This window comes from Lepidochelys kempii, chromosome 8 (genome assembly GCF_965140285.1).
Source record: "Lepidochelys kempii isolate rLepKem1 chromosome 8, rLepKem1.hap1, whole genome shotgun sequence".
In the NCBI taxonomy this organism is placed as follows: Eukaryota; Metazoa; Chordata; order Testudines; family Cheloniidae; genus Lepidochelys; species Lepidochelys kempii.
The window spans coordinates 45,555,156-45,570,995 of NC_136387.1; the positions used below are offsets into that span (position 1 = coordinate 45,555,156).

The 15,840-nt window shown below is 40.4% G+C and overlaps 1 protein-coding gene across 7 annotated transcripts in view; it reads right to left on the bottom strand.

Annotated features, from left to right (window-relative positions):
- SUCO (SUN domain containing ossification factor) overlaps nucleotides 1–15,840 on the bottom strand; it is an 81,613-nt gene that overhangs the window by 48,646 nt on the left and 17,127 nt on the right. For 6 of the 7 annotated variants that reach the window (XM_073356311.2, XM_073356310.2, XM_073356309.2 and 3 more), the window contains exons 2-4: nucleotides 6,780–6,885; nucleotides 3,726–3,836; nucleotides 2,049–2,194 (exon numbers count right to left, since the gene is read on the bottom strand). In XM_073356311.2, the coding sequence (XP_073212412.2) occupies nucleotides 2,049–2,194; nucleotides 3,726–3,836; nucleotides 6,780–6,885 (363 nt within the window). Of the gene's footprint in view, nucleotides 1–2,048; nucleotides 2,195–3,725; nucleotides 3,837–6,779; nucleotides 6,886–15,840 lie in introns of those variants that run through there. The other variant, XM_073356312.2, reaches the window with a different exon arrangement.

A 15,840-nucleotide genomic window follows, 5' to 3' on the forward strand; every position in this document is an offset into this window, starting at 1 on the left:
AGGTATGTTTGTGGTGGTTCTAATGTCTCATACTAACAGAGAAGGCAGCTAAACAGGAAGTTCACAACTCAATGCTCACAACAACAAAATAAGATAGCTATACAACTTTTTCTTTAACATCTTGGACTATAAAAGTGTTTGTTAAACTTCCATATGTTGTCTATGATTGAACACATGCTTCTTAAAAGCATCTATATAGAAAGAAATTAAAATAGTCATTTTCTGTTGATTAAAAAGATTTCTAAGTGTAAAGAAACATTCACCTTCTCTTGTCACCCTGTTCCTTCTTCCCTTATTTATTCACGGAAGCCAATCCAAACCATTTGAAAATCATGAATCAGGCCCCATAATATCATTGACTAGCCCTAAAAATCACGATTTTAAAAACCATGTTTTAAATTTGCCTTCTCGTTTCAGCCTTTAGAGCTCACTTTTTCCAGCTTTTCCCCAGCCATGAGGGCTAGAAATGTTTTTAATGAAAGGTGAGTCTCATGAAGTTATATGACTCCATGAACTAAGGGGTTAAGAAGCCCACTAGGAGTGCTGCCAGCTCTTGTGATTTTTACCAGGAGTCTCTAACATCACTGGCATAGAAGAATATCAGTGAATGCATCAGGATGCATAGGGCAATTAAGGGACAAAAACTGCAACGGAGGCATTTGGGTTTAGGATGGAGCATATGCTCTGAAACTCCACGAGGGGGGTGGGTCTCAGAGCCTGGGCTCCAGCCTGAGCTCCAGTAGCTACACTGCAATTTGTAGCCCCACAGCCCGAATCAATCAACCCAGGCTCTGAGACTCAGTGCTGGGGCTTTTTTATTGCAGTGCAGACGTATCCTCAGACTTTAAATTTTTTTTAACTGATTACATTTAATGAGTCCAATTTATTCTGATTTTTCTTTAATCTGTCAATTTAATGATAGTGAGTCAGGCTTAATTTGTTCGGCTCTGCCTAAGTACTGCAGCAGAGATTTTTCAGCAAAATGATTAGCTGAGCATTGTTTTAAGACCCTGATGTGTCTGTGGGGACTGAGGGAACTTTGCAAGAGAAGCCTAAATTCTTATGCTAGGGCTTGGTGCTCTGGAATTTTACAGAACTTGAATTCTATAGCGACCTTCAACTTTTTCTTGTTATTTTCCTGCATGTTGTGTCGTTATAGAGTGGGCAGCAGAGTGATCCCTCTATGTCCCAGGAATGCCCTTTGAAGAGACTGCTTCAGAGCCACGCAGCCACTGATAACCTAGACTATGATCCACTGGGATCATAAGCAGTACAGGTACTGCTGAATTCTTTTAAATGAAGATGTTTTGAGATCCCATTTAAGCAGGGAAAAAAAGTCTCCTGCTGTCAGAACAGAGAGTTTAGGACAGCCCTGTTGCTGCTGCCTGGGAATAACAGAATTCTTAGAGACTTATCTCCTTAAGGGAAACACTATAGCCCAGCAGGGAAACAGTTCTGGTGCTACCCCTGCCCTTTTTTCTGGCAAAGCCTATTTGTGAGGGCTAGCAGCCTTTAACAGGGAACAGATAAAGACATGTATTTTTCAGATATACTATGCAGTGTATATCGAATACAGTTAGCAAGCTTGCTATTGTGAAATGAAAAAAATATTTCAGTTCTCAGTACATATCACTGGTTTGATAATCAATATTGACACTTCAGGCAAACAGTGCAGGACAGGTACACTGCAGAAGTGGTACAGTCTATTGGAGTAGCCTTGCTATCATAAATTAGTATGTAGCAAAAATAGTAAGAGTGTGGTAGGCTGAAGTTTGCATAATAGCAACAATAGTTTCCGCCACTGTAAATCAATGAGTAAGCTGTCGCCATGGAGATTTTGAAGAACTGATTAAATACTTTCAGGTGGCATTTTCTAACAAAAACATATAGCTATGAGAATGCAACCGTACTCTAGGCAAGCAAAATCCCAAGACCTACACATTATTACAACCAATTCCTCATGCCTAAAAATTTAGGAGGGCCTCCTATTTGGGGAAATACTATTTATTGCAATAAAGACCAAAATGGTAACAAAATAAAAGGCTTACTCAGGCTGCGAGACTGGAGAGATCTCTGAGGTAGATGAACTGGAAATGTTTTCAATGCTTGCAGCTACGCTAGAAGAAGCTTCATTTAAGTCTACTGAAGGTAGTGTCTCAACCTGAGGCAGACTTAATTCACCCATTTCTGTAGTCTGTTTAAAATATTAGAAATCAGTGCAAAATTTGAATGACTTCTGATAAGTGAGATGTAATGTACATTTCTCCTGTATTTACATAAAAACAGACATCTGAATTACTGATCTCTTCGAAAACCGAATACACACACACGAAAGTGAGAATCTGACACCATAAAGGAACATTGCATGCTTTCATTCATAAGCAACATACGTGATACTAAATGCTACTTTGGGACATGTTTGCAACTTTTGTTTTATACCCAACAATACAATTGGGAAATTTTTCCTATTAATGCTATATTTCTAAAAATTGTAACATTTCCCCAAACCAAGAACGTATACCACTTTTTTTTAAACTAATAATGCCATTACAAAAATAAATAAATGTTTAAGCAACGGAATTAAATTATATTGGAACAGGAATATGTTTAAGGTCTCACATTAAGAGCAAAAATAATTTATACTACCTAATGCTTTCATCTCAAGGTTTCAACACATTTTACAAACATTAACCTTGACAACATCCCAGTTGAGATGTAAGTATTTTAGATGCATTTTTCATACAGGAAAATAAACAAAATGAGGTTCAAACAAACAAATAGCTTACCATTGGTTTTAACTCCTAGTCTTCTATTTTAGCTACCCGATCACATTGACTACACCATGCAAAACTATATAAACTGCAGAATACATTTGCAGATGTGCCTGTGGTAAGTGCAAAACAGACCAGAGTATTTCCTTCAGGAATGGAAAGTACTCTTAACCAAGCGCCCCTACTCATCAGTTGGATTAGCTTGCGTCATTACACTAAACACAAAAAGGCTGGGAAGGATTTATGATGGAATTATATCTATAACCTGAAATGCAGAGTTAAATATGTTAGCATACTTTGTCTTTTGACCCCTAGACAGTATGGGGTATATTTTAACAGAAATCAAATAACTTCTCTCTAAACTTTAATTTTTATACAAAGTTCTTGAAGTACATTATTATGCACAATCCTGCACTCTCCATTGAAATGCAGCCACCTTAAAGATGGAATGTAAGAGCGGTTTAGAAAATGAAGAATACTGCATTTAGGTAGGCAAAAAGTACTACAGATTCATAGATTTCAAGGCCAGAAGGGACCAGCACAATCATCTAGTCTGAGCTGCTACATAACACAGGCAATAGAATACTACCAAGTGGCTCCTTTTTCTAGCCAAACAAGTAGTTATGTGTTTGAGCAGCTTATAGAAAGACATCCAATCTTGATTTAAAAGCTTCTAGTGATGGAGAATCCACCACATGCTTGGTAAGTTGTGCAATCGTCAATTACCCTCACTGTTAAACATTATACGTGCTGGAATTTAATAATAAAATGTGTTGGTCCTTGGGTTTTTTTCCCCATATGAAAAGTGACACCTCCAGCAGCTCTGTGCCCAATATCTCCATGCAAGTAAAATGCAATATAAATAGTTATAAAACCTTGAAACAAAAGTGAAAAGCTCAAACCCATTAAATGTTTGAAAAATGTACCAAATGAAAAATGAATGAAAAAGCTTGCCTGGCGATCTTTTGTGCAGTCATCAAGTAAATCAGTTTCTCTAGGATAACTGTGTATATTTGAGTCCACATGTTCTAAAGACTCCATTCCAATGGCTCTGCCTGTTTCCTCCTAGTACATTACAAAGTAAAGAAACAATTGGATAATAAATATTCATACCATGCTTGAATTTAAACCGTGTTCTATTAAAAACACTTTCCCACTATTGATCTTGATGCAAACCTTGGAGTATTTTACCTTTCTAGACCTGAATAACCAACAAAAGAATAGCTGAGTTATGGAACATCTGAAGACATGTCTTACACACTAATGTATATAAGCTAAATGCTCTTAAATCGTTGTCTGTACAAGAAAAGTCACACCAGTTTAAATAATTTTAGTTCAATTAAGGGGTTTGCACTAAAACACAAACCAATTTAACATTTCCTTAAGACCTGGTGTACACTTAAGATTTAGGTTGACACAGCTACAGCACTCAGGGCTATGAAAAATTCACATCTGAGTACTGTAACCATGCCAACCTAATCCTGGCGTAGATCCAGCCAGGTTGACCGAAGAATGCTTCTGTTGATCTAGCTACTGTCACTTAGGGAGTGGTGTTCCTACAGTGATGGAAAAACCCTATTTGCTGCTGTAGGCTGCATTTACGCTATGGAGTTATGCCGGCACAGCTATGGTGCCACAGACATGCCACTATAATGTGGCCTAAATCTGTTTAGCTTAATTTGACTCAAGATAAACAGTCTTAACAGTTCTTAAATCTATGTAAGTGTGTCTGTTAGGGGTTTATGTCAGTTCAACTAGATAAACTGCTATAACTTCTCATACAGAAAATAATTTAGGGACTGTATATGCGGGAAGTTACACTCTTGGCTGGATCAGCGAAGGATATCTGAGAAATTGTTTACCTATAGTTGCAGTTCTTTGAAATATAGTCTGTATATATTCACAAGCTTGAGAAATGCATGCCTTCATTGTATATGCCCACTTGAAAAATCAGTGGTTCTGAAGGCTAAACATGCTAAATGTCTGAATACACAAAGAGAAGCAAGGCTATATAATGAACTGTAGCTCCTAACTAACCCTCAGTTGGTTAAGACAGACTCCAAAAAAGGAGGAAAGCAAGCATGGATCTGCATATGAAATTAATCTTGCACACTTTCAGGTAAGTGACCTCTCTTTCATGTATTAGCCGCTCAGATCCCCACTCTTGAAAGATTAACTAGCAGAAATTCCTCTAAAAGGAGGGTTAGTCAAACGCTGCAAGATTGCCCTCCTGAATTGAGGAGTTCTGAAGACCCAGTCAAGAGTAATATGGTAAAGAATCAACAACTCTAAATTGCATCTTCATACACAGAGTCATTTCTAAAACAAGCTACAAAAGATACTTTGGATCTGGTGGAATGAATTTAATCTCTAGGTTTAAATTTTAGACATCTGCTTCTGAAACAAATCAGCATTCTAAGGGAATAAGGGTGAAGGTGGTTATCAGAAAATCAGTACAAAGTGTACAAGGGTGGTTTCACAAACTCAAGCCCCACTACAGATCACTTGGCTCCTTCTTTGAGTACTGTGCGCATATTACATTAGCCATAAAATCAAACTGGGGCATGAAGGGTTAGTGACAAGTCCCATTTTTTATGATTGTGTAGTTTTGTTCATTTTAAACTTTATCTTGTATTCTTCTAGCTGAGGTCATCAGAACTGCAAGGTTGTGCACAGAGTGGATAAAAAAACCAATGATTTAAAAGAAAATCAGATTTTTTTGAGAAAATGCTTTTTGAGGAAAAAACCTATCTAAAAATAGTTTTAATTAAGATACATTATAGCTCAAAGATATCTCATCATGGAATAGGGATTATAAATTCTAATTCTATAGTATGAGACAATATATTCATGTAATGTTTACGAAAAGTTTTGTAAATGAGCTCCAATAGTACATGGATTAGAGAGACCCAATTTTATGGGGTTCCACAGGCTTCTGTATAGATTTAGGTTAATCTACACAATGGGACTCAGTGCTCAGTCTAGCAGATAACATCAGAGATGTTTAGTTTTGCAGTTCTCAAACTAGATGCGTCTCCCCAGAGGTAACATGCTTGTTAACAGCAAAAATGTTTTTAAATAAATAAATATATAGAGGTGAGAAATAACAGACCTCAACTCTATTGTCCCTCTGCAAATTTGCGTACACAGAGTTAATCCCTTAACTCTCCCTAAAAGTGCAAAGTTTCAGAAAACTCAATGAATAGCAGATTGTTGGGGGCAGAATAGATCTGGACAAGAAGTCTGGAGATAAATGTGAGACTTGAGGGACATATAATATTTTAACAAAACAAGCATATATATGTTTGCTGTTGAAGAAAAAAATCCAGAATACTTAAAGTTGTTGTGGTAGTTAAATAAAAACAATTTAAATGTCTGTCTGGTGATGTTCTCCTCCTAATACAGCATGGCAAGAAAAATCTTCCAAATATTAATGATTAACCTGTTGAACTGGAGATAGTTCACCTCCCACTGACTTCATAAATATCTGCTTCAATTACCTTTGGTAAATGAAATCAAACAAGCATTCATTTTCTGATACAGCTGTAAAACTTATCTGAAAAGTTTTCAAAATAAATCATTGTTTAAAAATGTACAGTGTGTACATTCTAAAAATGAAACCTACATCTATCTCTGAGTTGTGAAGAATATGTTTTCACAACCAACAAGAATGCACTTTTATGTAGAAAACCATGCTTAAAGCGAGTCTTCCTGACTAGTGATTTAAATTAAATCCACCCTGATTGTGCATCACTTAGAGCACAAGCTGGCAAAACTACAGTGAGCCTGGACATTGCATGATCTAAGAGACAGAGACACGGTGGAAGTTAAAGAAGAAGATTTTCTAGATGACTAGCCCTAGGACCTTAGTTAATCGGAGCATTCAGTACATATTTTTTAAAATCACTGATTGAGAACCAATCTTAAAATGAGGACCACCACTAGCTTTGCAATTAGTCATGTGATATTAAGCCCATCTACTGAAAAATATGCAAACCTCCACTGTACCTTTTCGTGGATGTTCTCATCCTCATTTGCCAGGGCATAGTTATCTGGAGAGTACTGTGATGTAGATGAAGGGCTCTCGTTACAAAAAACATGCCAGCTGGGAAGCCTGTTAAACAAAACACAGACAAAACAGGAACTAAAAATTGAAGTCTCATTTTAAATACATACATTAATACACAGATTATTTCACTCAACCTTATTTTTGTTTGTTCCTATAAAGTACCTGGATATATTAAAAAAGCCCAACACTTTGTTAGGCTAATGATGATCCTTTGCAAGCAGTGCTAGGAATCTCACTTCAGTTTTACGAACTAATCTCATAGCAGGATGGACTAGGAAGTTAGCTCTGAAATATACTTGTACTTTTTACTGACTGATTTGTAATTAAGAAGTGTAGTCTATATAGGCCAATATTCACTCATTTCTTGTGCAGTGCCATCAGTGTGCTTAGTGGCTCAGGGTGTTCTATTCATCTTAGAAATAGACAATGCTTGGGCACGTGGGATATTACATTCTAAACTAGACTGACAACAGTCAAAGTCTAAGTTTCCCCCAAACCATTGGCCCATCGGGCTGAAACAGTTAATTTCATAGCCAACAGTACACAAGGAAGTGATGTGGCCAGCATCATGTCTGACCACCTTTGACTGCCCCAACCTAATGGATCAGGTATCCACTCTGCAGCTGGGTAAACTGGAGGTGGCTTTTCAGTATGAGATTGAGTAACACTCGAACCCACGACCTTCAGGATTGTAGTCAAGGGATGTGGCATTGACAGACGCAATCTCACAGTAGTACAGAGTACTACTTGCCCACACAGAACATGCAGAATTTTTCTGATCAAGAGATACAAAGCCTCTCATTAGAAAGTTCAGATTTTTTTTATAAGTAGTTCTCAAAAGAACATTTTAGTTTATTATCTGTAACTTACTTTGCCAGAATGGTAAATCCAGTGATTATGGGCACTGTGCAGTAGGGAACTCCTACCCACCTGGCTATAAAGGCATCTGATATTTTTTAATACTTCACAGAAAAATACTCCCTTAGCACACCAACTGCATGATATCACAGCCTAAGGAGATGCCTCCAGAGCTGAACACCGGAAAACAAAAAGCACAGAATGGAAGTTGACAAGATACTGACTAGCTATCATTAAAAGGATACATGCCTCTCTAAAATTTGAGATTTCTTTACCTTTTAGTCACAGGTCAGAAACCAAAGTTTTCTCCGTTGCCTATGCACAGATCAACTGACGATACTGTACCCTTGGGCAGTAGCAAACAGTAACGAGCAATAAAGATAACTACCATACCTAAAAACAGGCTCTGTTGTCCCATACAAACTGAAAATATAAACAAACGTATTTAAAGTATATATTGTAAGTTGAGAGCAAACTGAAGGATGCTAACAAAGCTCTGTCAGGTAAAGAAAAGCCCAAGTTTTATAGTGCTTCGTGAACAAATATATGGTAAACCAGATAGTAGCTTTACATATGTGCTTGTATACGGCTTTTTTTTTTTTCAGGGGGGTGGGGGGACGGCGGTTCATGAGGGAGTTGCACCTTTGGCTCCTTCAGGAGGAATTTTGTTAGTTGAGGATATGATCAATAGCTGTTCTGATCCAAGTAGATAAAGAAAATTTGATGTGCCCTTCGTGCTATATTTTCTAGATGTAGAAATGCAAATTGCCCTTTAACTTGCTTGGTAAAGAAAGATATTTAGGCTTGGATACCAAAAGATAGATATGATTTGGTTTACACAAAATTCTATATTTATTTGAGGGACAAACTCAGGAGCTAGATGGAGAACCTATTAGCTCAGAAAGAATTGAGGCACTCAAAGGTGAAAGTGGCTATATAAATGCCTAAACAGAGTGAAAAATGTTCTGAAGTGGTACGGGGAATGATAGCTGCCTGGAGACCAAGCAGGGCCTTAAAGCAATATGTAATGACAGCTCAGTTTCCATGTTATAATAGAAATGTCTTTTTAAAAGTTGGCTAACATTGTTTCAAATGATTTTTTAAAACAGCACTTTTTAGAATATTAGTTTTATTAAACAGTTTGTACTCCCAATGATACCTCTTACTTCAGTGAAAATGAAAAGTCCAATTATGCCACTAGAAAGTAAAAGTTTATTTTGGACTATTTTCTGAAATGTACATTAAAGAACTGTCAAGTAACACACTGAAACACATCATGCTGTACTTCAACTACAACTTATACTTCAGTTTCCAAACAAACTATTTCCTCTAATTATTCTAGTATCATCGACTTTGTATACTCCAAACAAAAAAGTTAATTCTAAATGAGCATGCTGGTAGACAATGTGACAGGTTCGGTCACAGAGATCCCCTTGGGATTGTCACCTGATGTGCTGAAATTACCTCTGAGCCCATTTTCCCTGCCAGCTTGGGACTTCAGAACCTGCCTTATTGAGCTGGACACACTAGCCTGCTGCAACACAGACCCAGGGTCTGGGCCACGCCCCCAAAGCTGCAGACTAAGTAAAAACAGCTCAGCGGGTTACCTGTCTCCAGCACCCAGACATCCAAATCCCAATGGGATCCAAACCCCAAATAAATCCATTTTACTCTGTATAAAGTTTATACAAGGTAAATTTGTAAATTGTTTGCCCTCTATATGAACTACTGCAACTAGATATACTTTTTATCTATGTAAAAGTCCAATCCTCCTTTGAAATTTGCTAAACTGGTGGACTCAATGACATCCTGTGGCAATGAATTCTACAGACAGACAAGGAAATGTGTCTACGCAATGGGTAATTAGTTTTCTATTTGCTGCCCTCAATTTCATTGAATCCCTCCCCCTTATTCTTGGGGTGAGAGGGAGAGAATGGAAGATCACTTATAACTCCTCTATACTATATTCATTACTGTAAGGTGAGCAGCAAGTGATCCCTATATTTAGGTTGCCTAACACTCTCCGTTATAAAAGATTTTTGTGATCTTTGACAAACCTTCACACCTCTACTGTTTGTTCTTTGACTTACTGAAATTTTTTTTTTCTGTGACAGAAGCTGCTATCACCACTATCACTTTTCTTCCCCTTGCATTCCTAAGGAAAAATGTTGGCACGGTGTCAGAATAATAGACATTCAAAGGCAGGGGTGGGCAAACTTTTGGCCCAAGGGCCACATCGGGGTTGCGAAACTGTATGGAGGGCTGGGTAGGAAAGGCTGTGCCTCCCACCCCCTATCCGCCCCCTCCCCACTTCCTACCCCCTGACTGCCCCCCTCAGAACTCCCAACCCATCCAACCCACCCTGCTCCTTGTCCCCTGACCAACCCAGGACCCCACCCCCTATCCAACCCCCCGTGCTCCCCATCCCCTGACTGCCCTGACCCCTATCCACATCCCCGCCCCCAGACAGGCCCCCAAGGACTCCCACGCCTATCCAACCTCCCCCGTTCCCCATCCCCTGACTGCCCCCCCCCGGGACCCCTGCCCCTTATCCAACCCCCCCACTCCCCGCCCCCTTACCATGCTGCTCAGAGGAGCAGCAGGAGCTCACAGCCCCACTGCAGCCAGCCACGCCGCCCGCACTACCCAGCAGGCCAGAGCACTGGTGGCATGGCACGGTTAGGCTGCGGGGGAGGGGCCAGGGGCTAGCCTCCCCAGCTGGGAGCTCAGGGGCCAGACAGGACAGTCCCGCGGCTCTAGTTTGCCCATCCCTGTTCTAAGGCCAGGCTCACCTTACCGCCAAAGCAGTAGCAGACATTGTACTGCCATAGTAGATGTGTGTGCATGGTGGGAAAGAGGGAGAACTGGGCCAGGTTAGAATCTCGCACCCAATCACATCCAAAACCCAGCAGTCTGTTCGCACCACCACCACCTCTGGGGAATAACCTTCCCTTCCTGCCAGCTAATTCAGTTAGTTCTTTAGCTCAAACCATGGTAATCTGCGCTGCAAAAATGAAGGTTCAGGATTCAAACTCTGCTTATGATGCGTTAACAGAGGGTTGTGACATTTGCACCTAACAGTTTGTTTTGTCCTATAAAAAAGGAAGTTACATATATAAACGTTAAGTTTTTTAAACGGCGAAGTCAAAAGATAGGGAATGCAAGATTTACAGTTGCCCACACAAACTTTGTTCTGACTCCTTATGTACATAAATTATAATACAGGCTTAATTACACAATCATATTCTTTCCACAGGACCCTTGCATCATTCAAGGGAGAAGAATTAAAGCTGCACTATACATCTGGCATTTCACAACCTGTTTGATTTTTCAACCTCCAATTGTTTTAATCTGTTAATCAAGTCCCTTCCTATTTCTTCTCTTTTTTGAGGTAAGCACTCAATACATTTTCTCCCAGGATCCGAATCACTGTTGCCCTTCTCTGAACCCCCTCCAATTCTGCCACATCCTTTCTGTGATGGGTTGACCAGTACTTCACCCAATACACTAGGTAAGGGTGAACTACTGGTCTATATAATCTCATTCCTTATACATCAACGGAGTTTGCTTTTTTGATTGCAGATGCAGATTGAGCTGAAGTCTTCTGTGAACTGTCAGAATGAAAAGCAGCAATTTTCCTACTATAGTTGTGGCCTATGTCTCTTAAAATAGGGTGTAATAATAAAAGTAGCGTCCATGATGGCTTGTGCTTAACAAAATAGACAAAGCATAGCAATGTAAATGCATTACTCCTTGGGGAATTCTGCAACAAAAAAATAAAAATTCTGCACATTAAATTTAAAGATTCTGCATATTTTGTTAAAAAAAAAATATAATCATACCAGTTTCAATTATTTTTGGTCATTTATTTCAAAATACCTGTCAGCAAGTATGTCTGTAACAATATATACCACAAAAAAGATTGAGGAAATGTTTTTTGACAAATAGAGTCCTTACTAGGCATATTAATACAGAACTCTGAGTAATAATTCATTTAAACTACAATACTTGCACCCCCTCAGAACCAGTGCAAAGGCTTGAAAGAGTCAGGGGTAACGGAGGAGCTGAGGGAGAGGGAAGTAAATTGTTGGGAAGGAATCTGGGTGTGAACTTGGAGGGTTGTTGAGTATGAGTGGGGAAAGTATGGAACAGTGTTTTATTTTTTTATTATGGGGGGGAAGGGAGAGGAGAAGGGATTGTTAGGGATATTCCCCCATACAGACCCTGGCTGATCCCTAGCCTCTCCCATTCAGTCAGTCACATCTGTCCATGTTCCCATGTGTCCCTCCACCCCCACTCAGACACCCATTCCTCCCATCCCTTTATGGCTCTGTACCCACACCCACCCACTCCCCTGTCCCTATGTAGCTCTGCACCCTTCCCCCATCACGATGTCGCCCTGTGGCACCACTCCCATTCAGCTCCTGTCCCAGGCTGTCCTCCCCCACTAGCCCTTATGAGCCCGTCTGATCCCCACAGCATACCATGCTGTCTGTCTCCCCATAGTCCCTGTCTCCTGACCTGGCCTGATAGGTGCTGCGAATACAGCAGACTCTTTCCCTTCCTTATCTTGCTGGGAGCAGCTGCTGTGGTCTATCACCCCAGTGCCCTCTGGTGGGCAAAAGGTGGAACTGCAGCAACATTTCGGCAGAAGCTTTTTTCTGCACAAATAAAAATAAAGATGTGCCTGGCTCGTTAATTATGCACACAATAGCGCAGAATTCCCCCAGGAGTACTGCATCTATGGAACAGATTTTTCATAATGTGCAATCAGCTTTACTAACCAGGGCTGGACATTTTAGTTCCTAAGCTAAGCAGCTCAATTTCACTTCTCATGAAAAAACAAATCACAACTTACTTTTTCCCCCCTCCACAAGAGGTAGGGGAGAATTTAAAAAACAAAAACAAAATCACCACATGTACATAAGCCACGGCTTTGACCTCCGTAAGCTAGAGAAGCTAAAAACCAGAGAAAGGTGAATATAAATGGGTGACAACCAACAGAACAAGTTTTACAAAAACATTTTCATGTGGTTTGAAATGATTACGATTCTGTGGTTGAGGATTAAGTTTATTCTAAAAATAGTACTAAAACCTTCAACACCACAATAGACAGGAGTAAATAACACAAGTGGTGTTTAAGTTAAAGTAATTTACAGAAACAAAGATCGAAAAGAAACGATTCGGAAAATATTTATGTTCCTAACTATTGCTTAACTATATACAATCACCAACCTCTGCAGTTTTGACATTTCAGTTCTATTATCACCACCACAATATCATAATTCAGGCACGTCAAACAGGCAGAATCATTCTTCTAATTTGAAATTCAGAGTCATCTTGCCTTCATGTTGCAGATATTCCCTACTTCCAATCTCCCCCCCCCCCCAAGAATACCACCTAAAAAGACACACAGAAGAGTGTTTTCAAATGGGGCAGCTATTTTACCCTCCTCTAGTCTCTAGCCCCTTCTTGGCACATCTTCATCTGTTACCTTTCTCCTCCTACCCAAAATTCTAACCTATACCTCTCTATAAAAACTCTAATTTTAAGCATCCATTCAAAAACAGGGTCAAGTAAAGTCTGCAGCCTGCTGATTTGATACAATATGCCACTAAACCAGGGGTGGGCAAACTTTTTGGCCCGAGGGCCACATTGAGATTGCAAAATGGGGGTTGACTCCGCAAACAGCCTGGCCCCTGCCTCCTATCCACCCCCTCCCACTTCCCACCCCTTGACCGCCCCCCTCAGAACCCCCAACCCATCCAACCCCCCGCTCCTTGTCCCCTGACCGCCCCCTCCCGGGGTCCCCTGCCCCAACTGCCCCCCCAGGACCCCACCCCCTATCCAACTCTCCCTTGCTCCCTTTCCCCTGACTGCCCCAACCTGTAGCCACACCCCTGCCCCCTGACAGGCCCCCCGACCCACTCCTTGTCCCCTGACCGCCCCCTCCCAGGACCCCCCGTCCCTAACTGCCTCCCTAGGATCCAACCCCCTATCCAAGCCCCCGCTCCCTGTCTCCTGACCGCCCCCCCCCCAAACCTCCATCCCATCCTACCGCCCCCTGACTACCCCCCAGGACCTCCTGCCCCTTATCCAACCCCTCCTCCTCCCATCCCCTTACCATGCTGCTCAGAGTGGCAGAACAGGCTTATTGGAAAGTCTGGGAGGTGGGCGGGCACAAGCCGCACTGCCCGTGCAGATGCAGTGGAGTAGGGACAGCGGGGGAGGGGCCGGGGGCTAGCCTCCACGGCCAGGAGCTCAGGGACCGGGCAGGATGGTCCGTGGGCCGGATGTGGCCTGTGGGCCGTAGTTTGCCCACCTCTGCACTAAATAATGCTTGTATAAAGAAAACCAAGCAGATATTTCTAAACACTGGTTAACAGATGTTAGACTTGGAGATAGAGTATATTTGGCATATAATCTTATACTGAGAGTCACCTTCTGCTCTAGTAATCAGTGGCAAAATTTTATAGAATCCATTTGTGCAGGGAGTTAATTGTTTTGTTTGACCAAAAGGGAATCTTGCCCTTTTTTAACATGCTAACTCGTATAATATTTGCAGCTCTACCAGTCCAAGATACAGCAAATCCATTTAAGTAGTTCCTTAATGCAAATGCCTCTTCAAATGTTAGTAATTCCTTTGCCTCAGGCCAAACATGCCACACTATTGTTTATTATGTATCAGTGTGCAGATAGTATCAAACATATATTTCCACACTTATCGAGGAGTAACAAAATATACCTTGTACTTGAGTGAGAATAGCTAAAACTACCACCAGTCTTTTTCAGAATATCTGGACATTAAGGCTTTCTAGTCAATATTAAGATTTTATCATTCCCTGTCCTTGTTATTATATATTTCTCTTTTGGCATTAAGATTTACCCCCTCTCTCTGAATAAGTCACTGTTTCTAAGAGTCTCTGACCTTGCAGAAGTTTTTATATGACAATTCAAGTTTGCTACGGATGGTTCAATGACGACAGCAACAGAAACTATTTAAATCTGATAAAGAACAATGTGGCATTTTCACTGGTATATTTCTACACATGACTTTCCTGGATGCCCCACTGGATTCCTAAGGTTAAGAAGAGATACAAGTCCAAGTCTTGGCTGCTAGCCCAAGCTTACAAGATGAAAACTTTACCCTTCATATGATAGGCATGTGCTGTTCTCCTTTACTGAAGAGGAAGGAAAAAAACATCAGCTCACCACTTCTGAATAAAATAGTATGTGTGATGTTATGATTTAGCAGTGTTCCACTGACAACCAGGCATCCATAACAAACCAAGCTGTATTAGAATGTTATGATTGTAAAATCTGAGTGACTTTGAAACTGATGCTGATCTAGTAGACTGTCCAGTTTTGTTTTTTTAAACGTAGCTCTTAATAAGTTCTGCATTGTTTAAAGTCATTTAAAAGGTAGCAGTTATTCTTGATGCAGAAGACTATTATCTGAAGACACTATTAGAATAGTAGTAGTTTTTGGTCAAGGACCAAAAACTGAGTTAGCACCAAGTGAGTAGCCAGTGAAAGAGTGAATTAGACAAGTTAGCCAAAAGTAAATTGAACCCCTGTAAACATAATTATCTGATGGCATCCAGGATGGCACATGGAGATTCATCTGGTACATTATACTACAGGGACCTCCTCGGCAAAGAAAACCAAAACTGCTTTTTAAGGGATATTTTCTTATGCCAATACATTGTGAGATCTACCCATAAAACATGAACCACCACACCTTGTTCCAGACAAATTTTTTCCACTTTCCCCATAATAAAATGGCTTCATTTTTGGAGGCATATCAGATTGGGAACTTAAAGCATGAACTTGTTCAACACAATTTAAAATCAGACCTATGTTCAGGGGCAACTCCAAGCAGTGGGCAATGAAGCACAGAGTATAATCAAAAACGCTTATTTCCAGGGTCTTCCCACCTACTAGATAAAGGCATAAGCCCCTAAACTTCGCATCAGTTCAACCTAAACCCACCCAGTGTTAAGGAAGATGAGATAGGTTTTGAAAAAACACCAATATCAGGTAGGCACCTAACTGCCACTGGTGTTTTCAAAAATCTGTCCCATAGTCAGTGTCAGTTGTTTGAGGTTTTAAGAAAAACATCCTTGAAGGTCATAATAAATA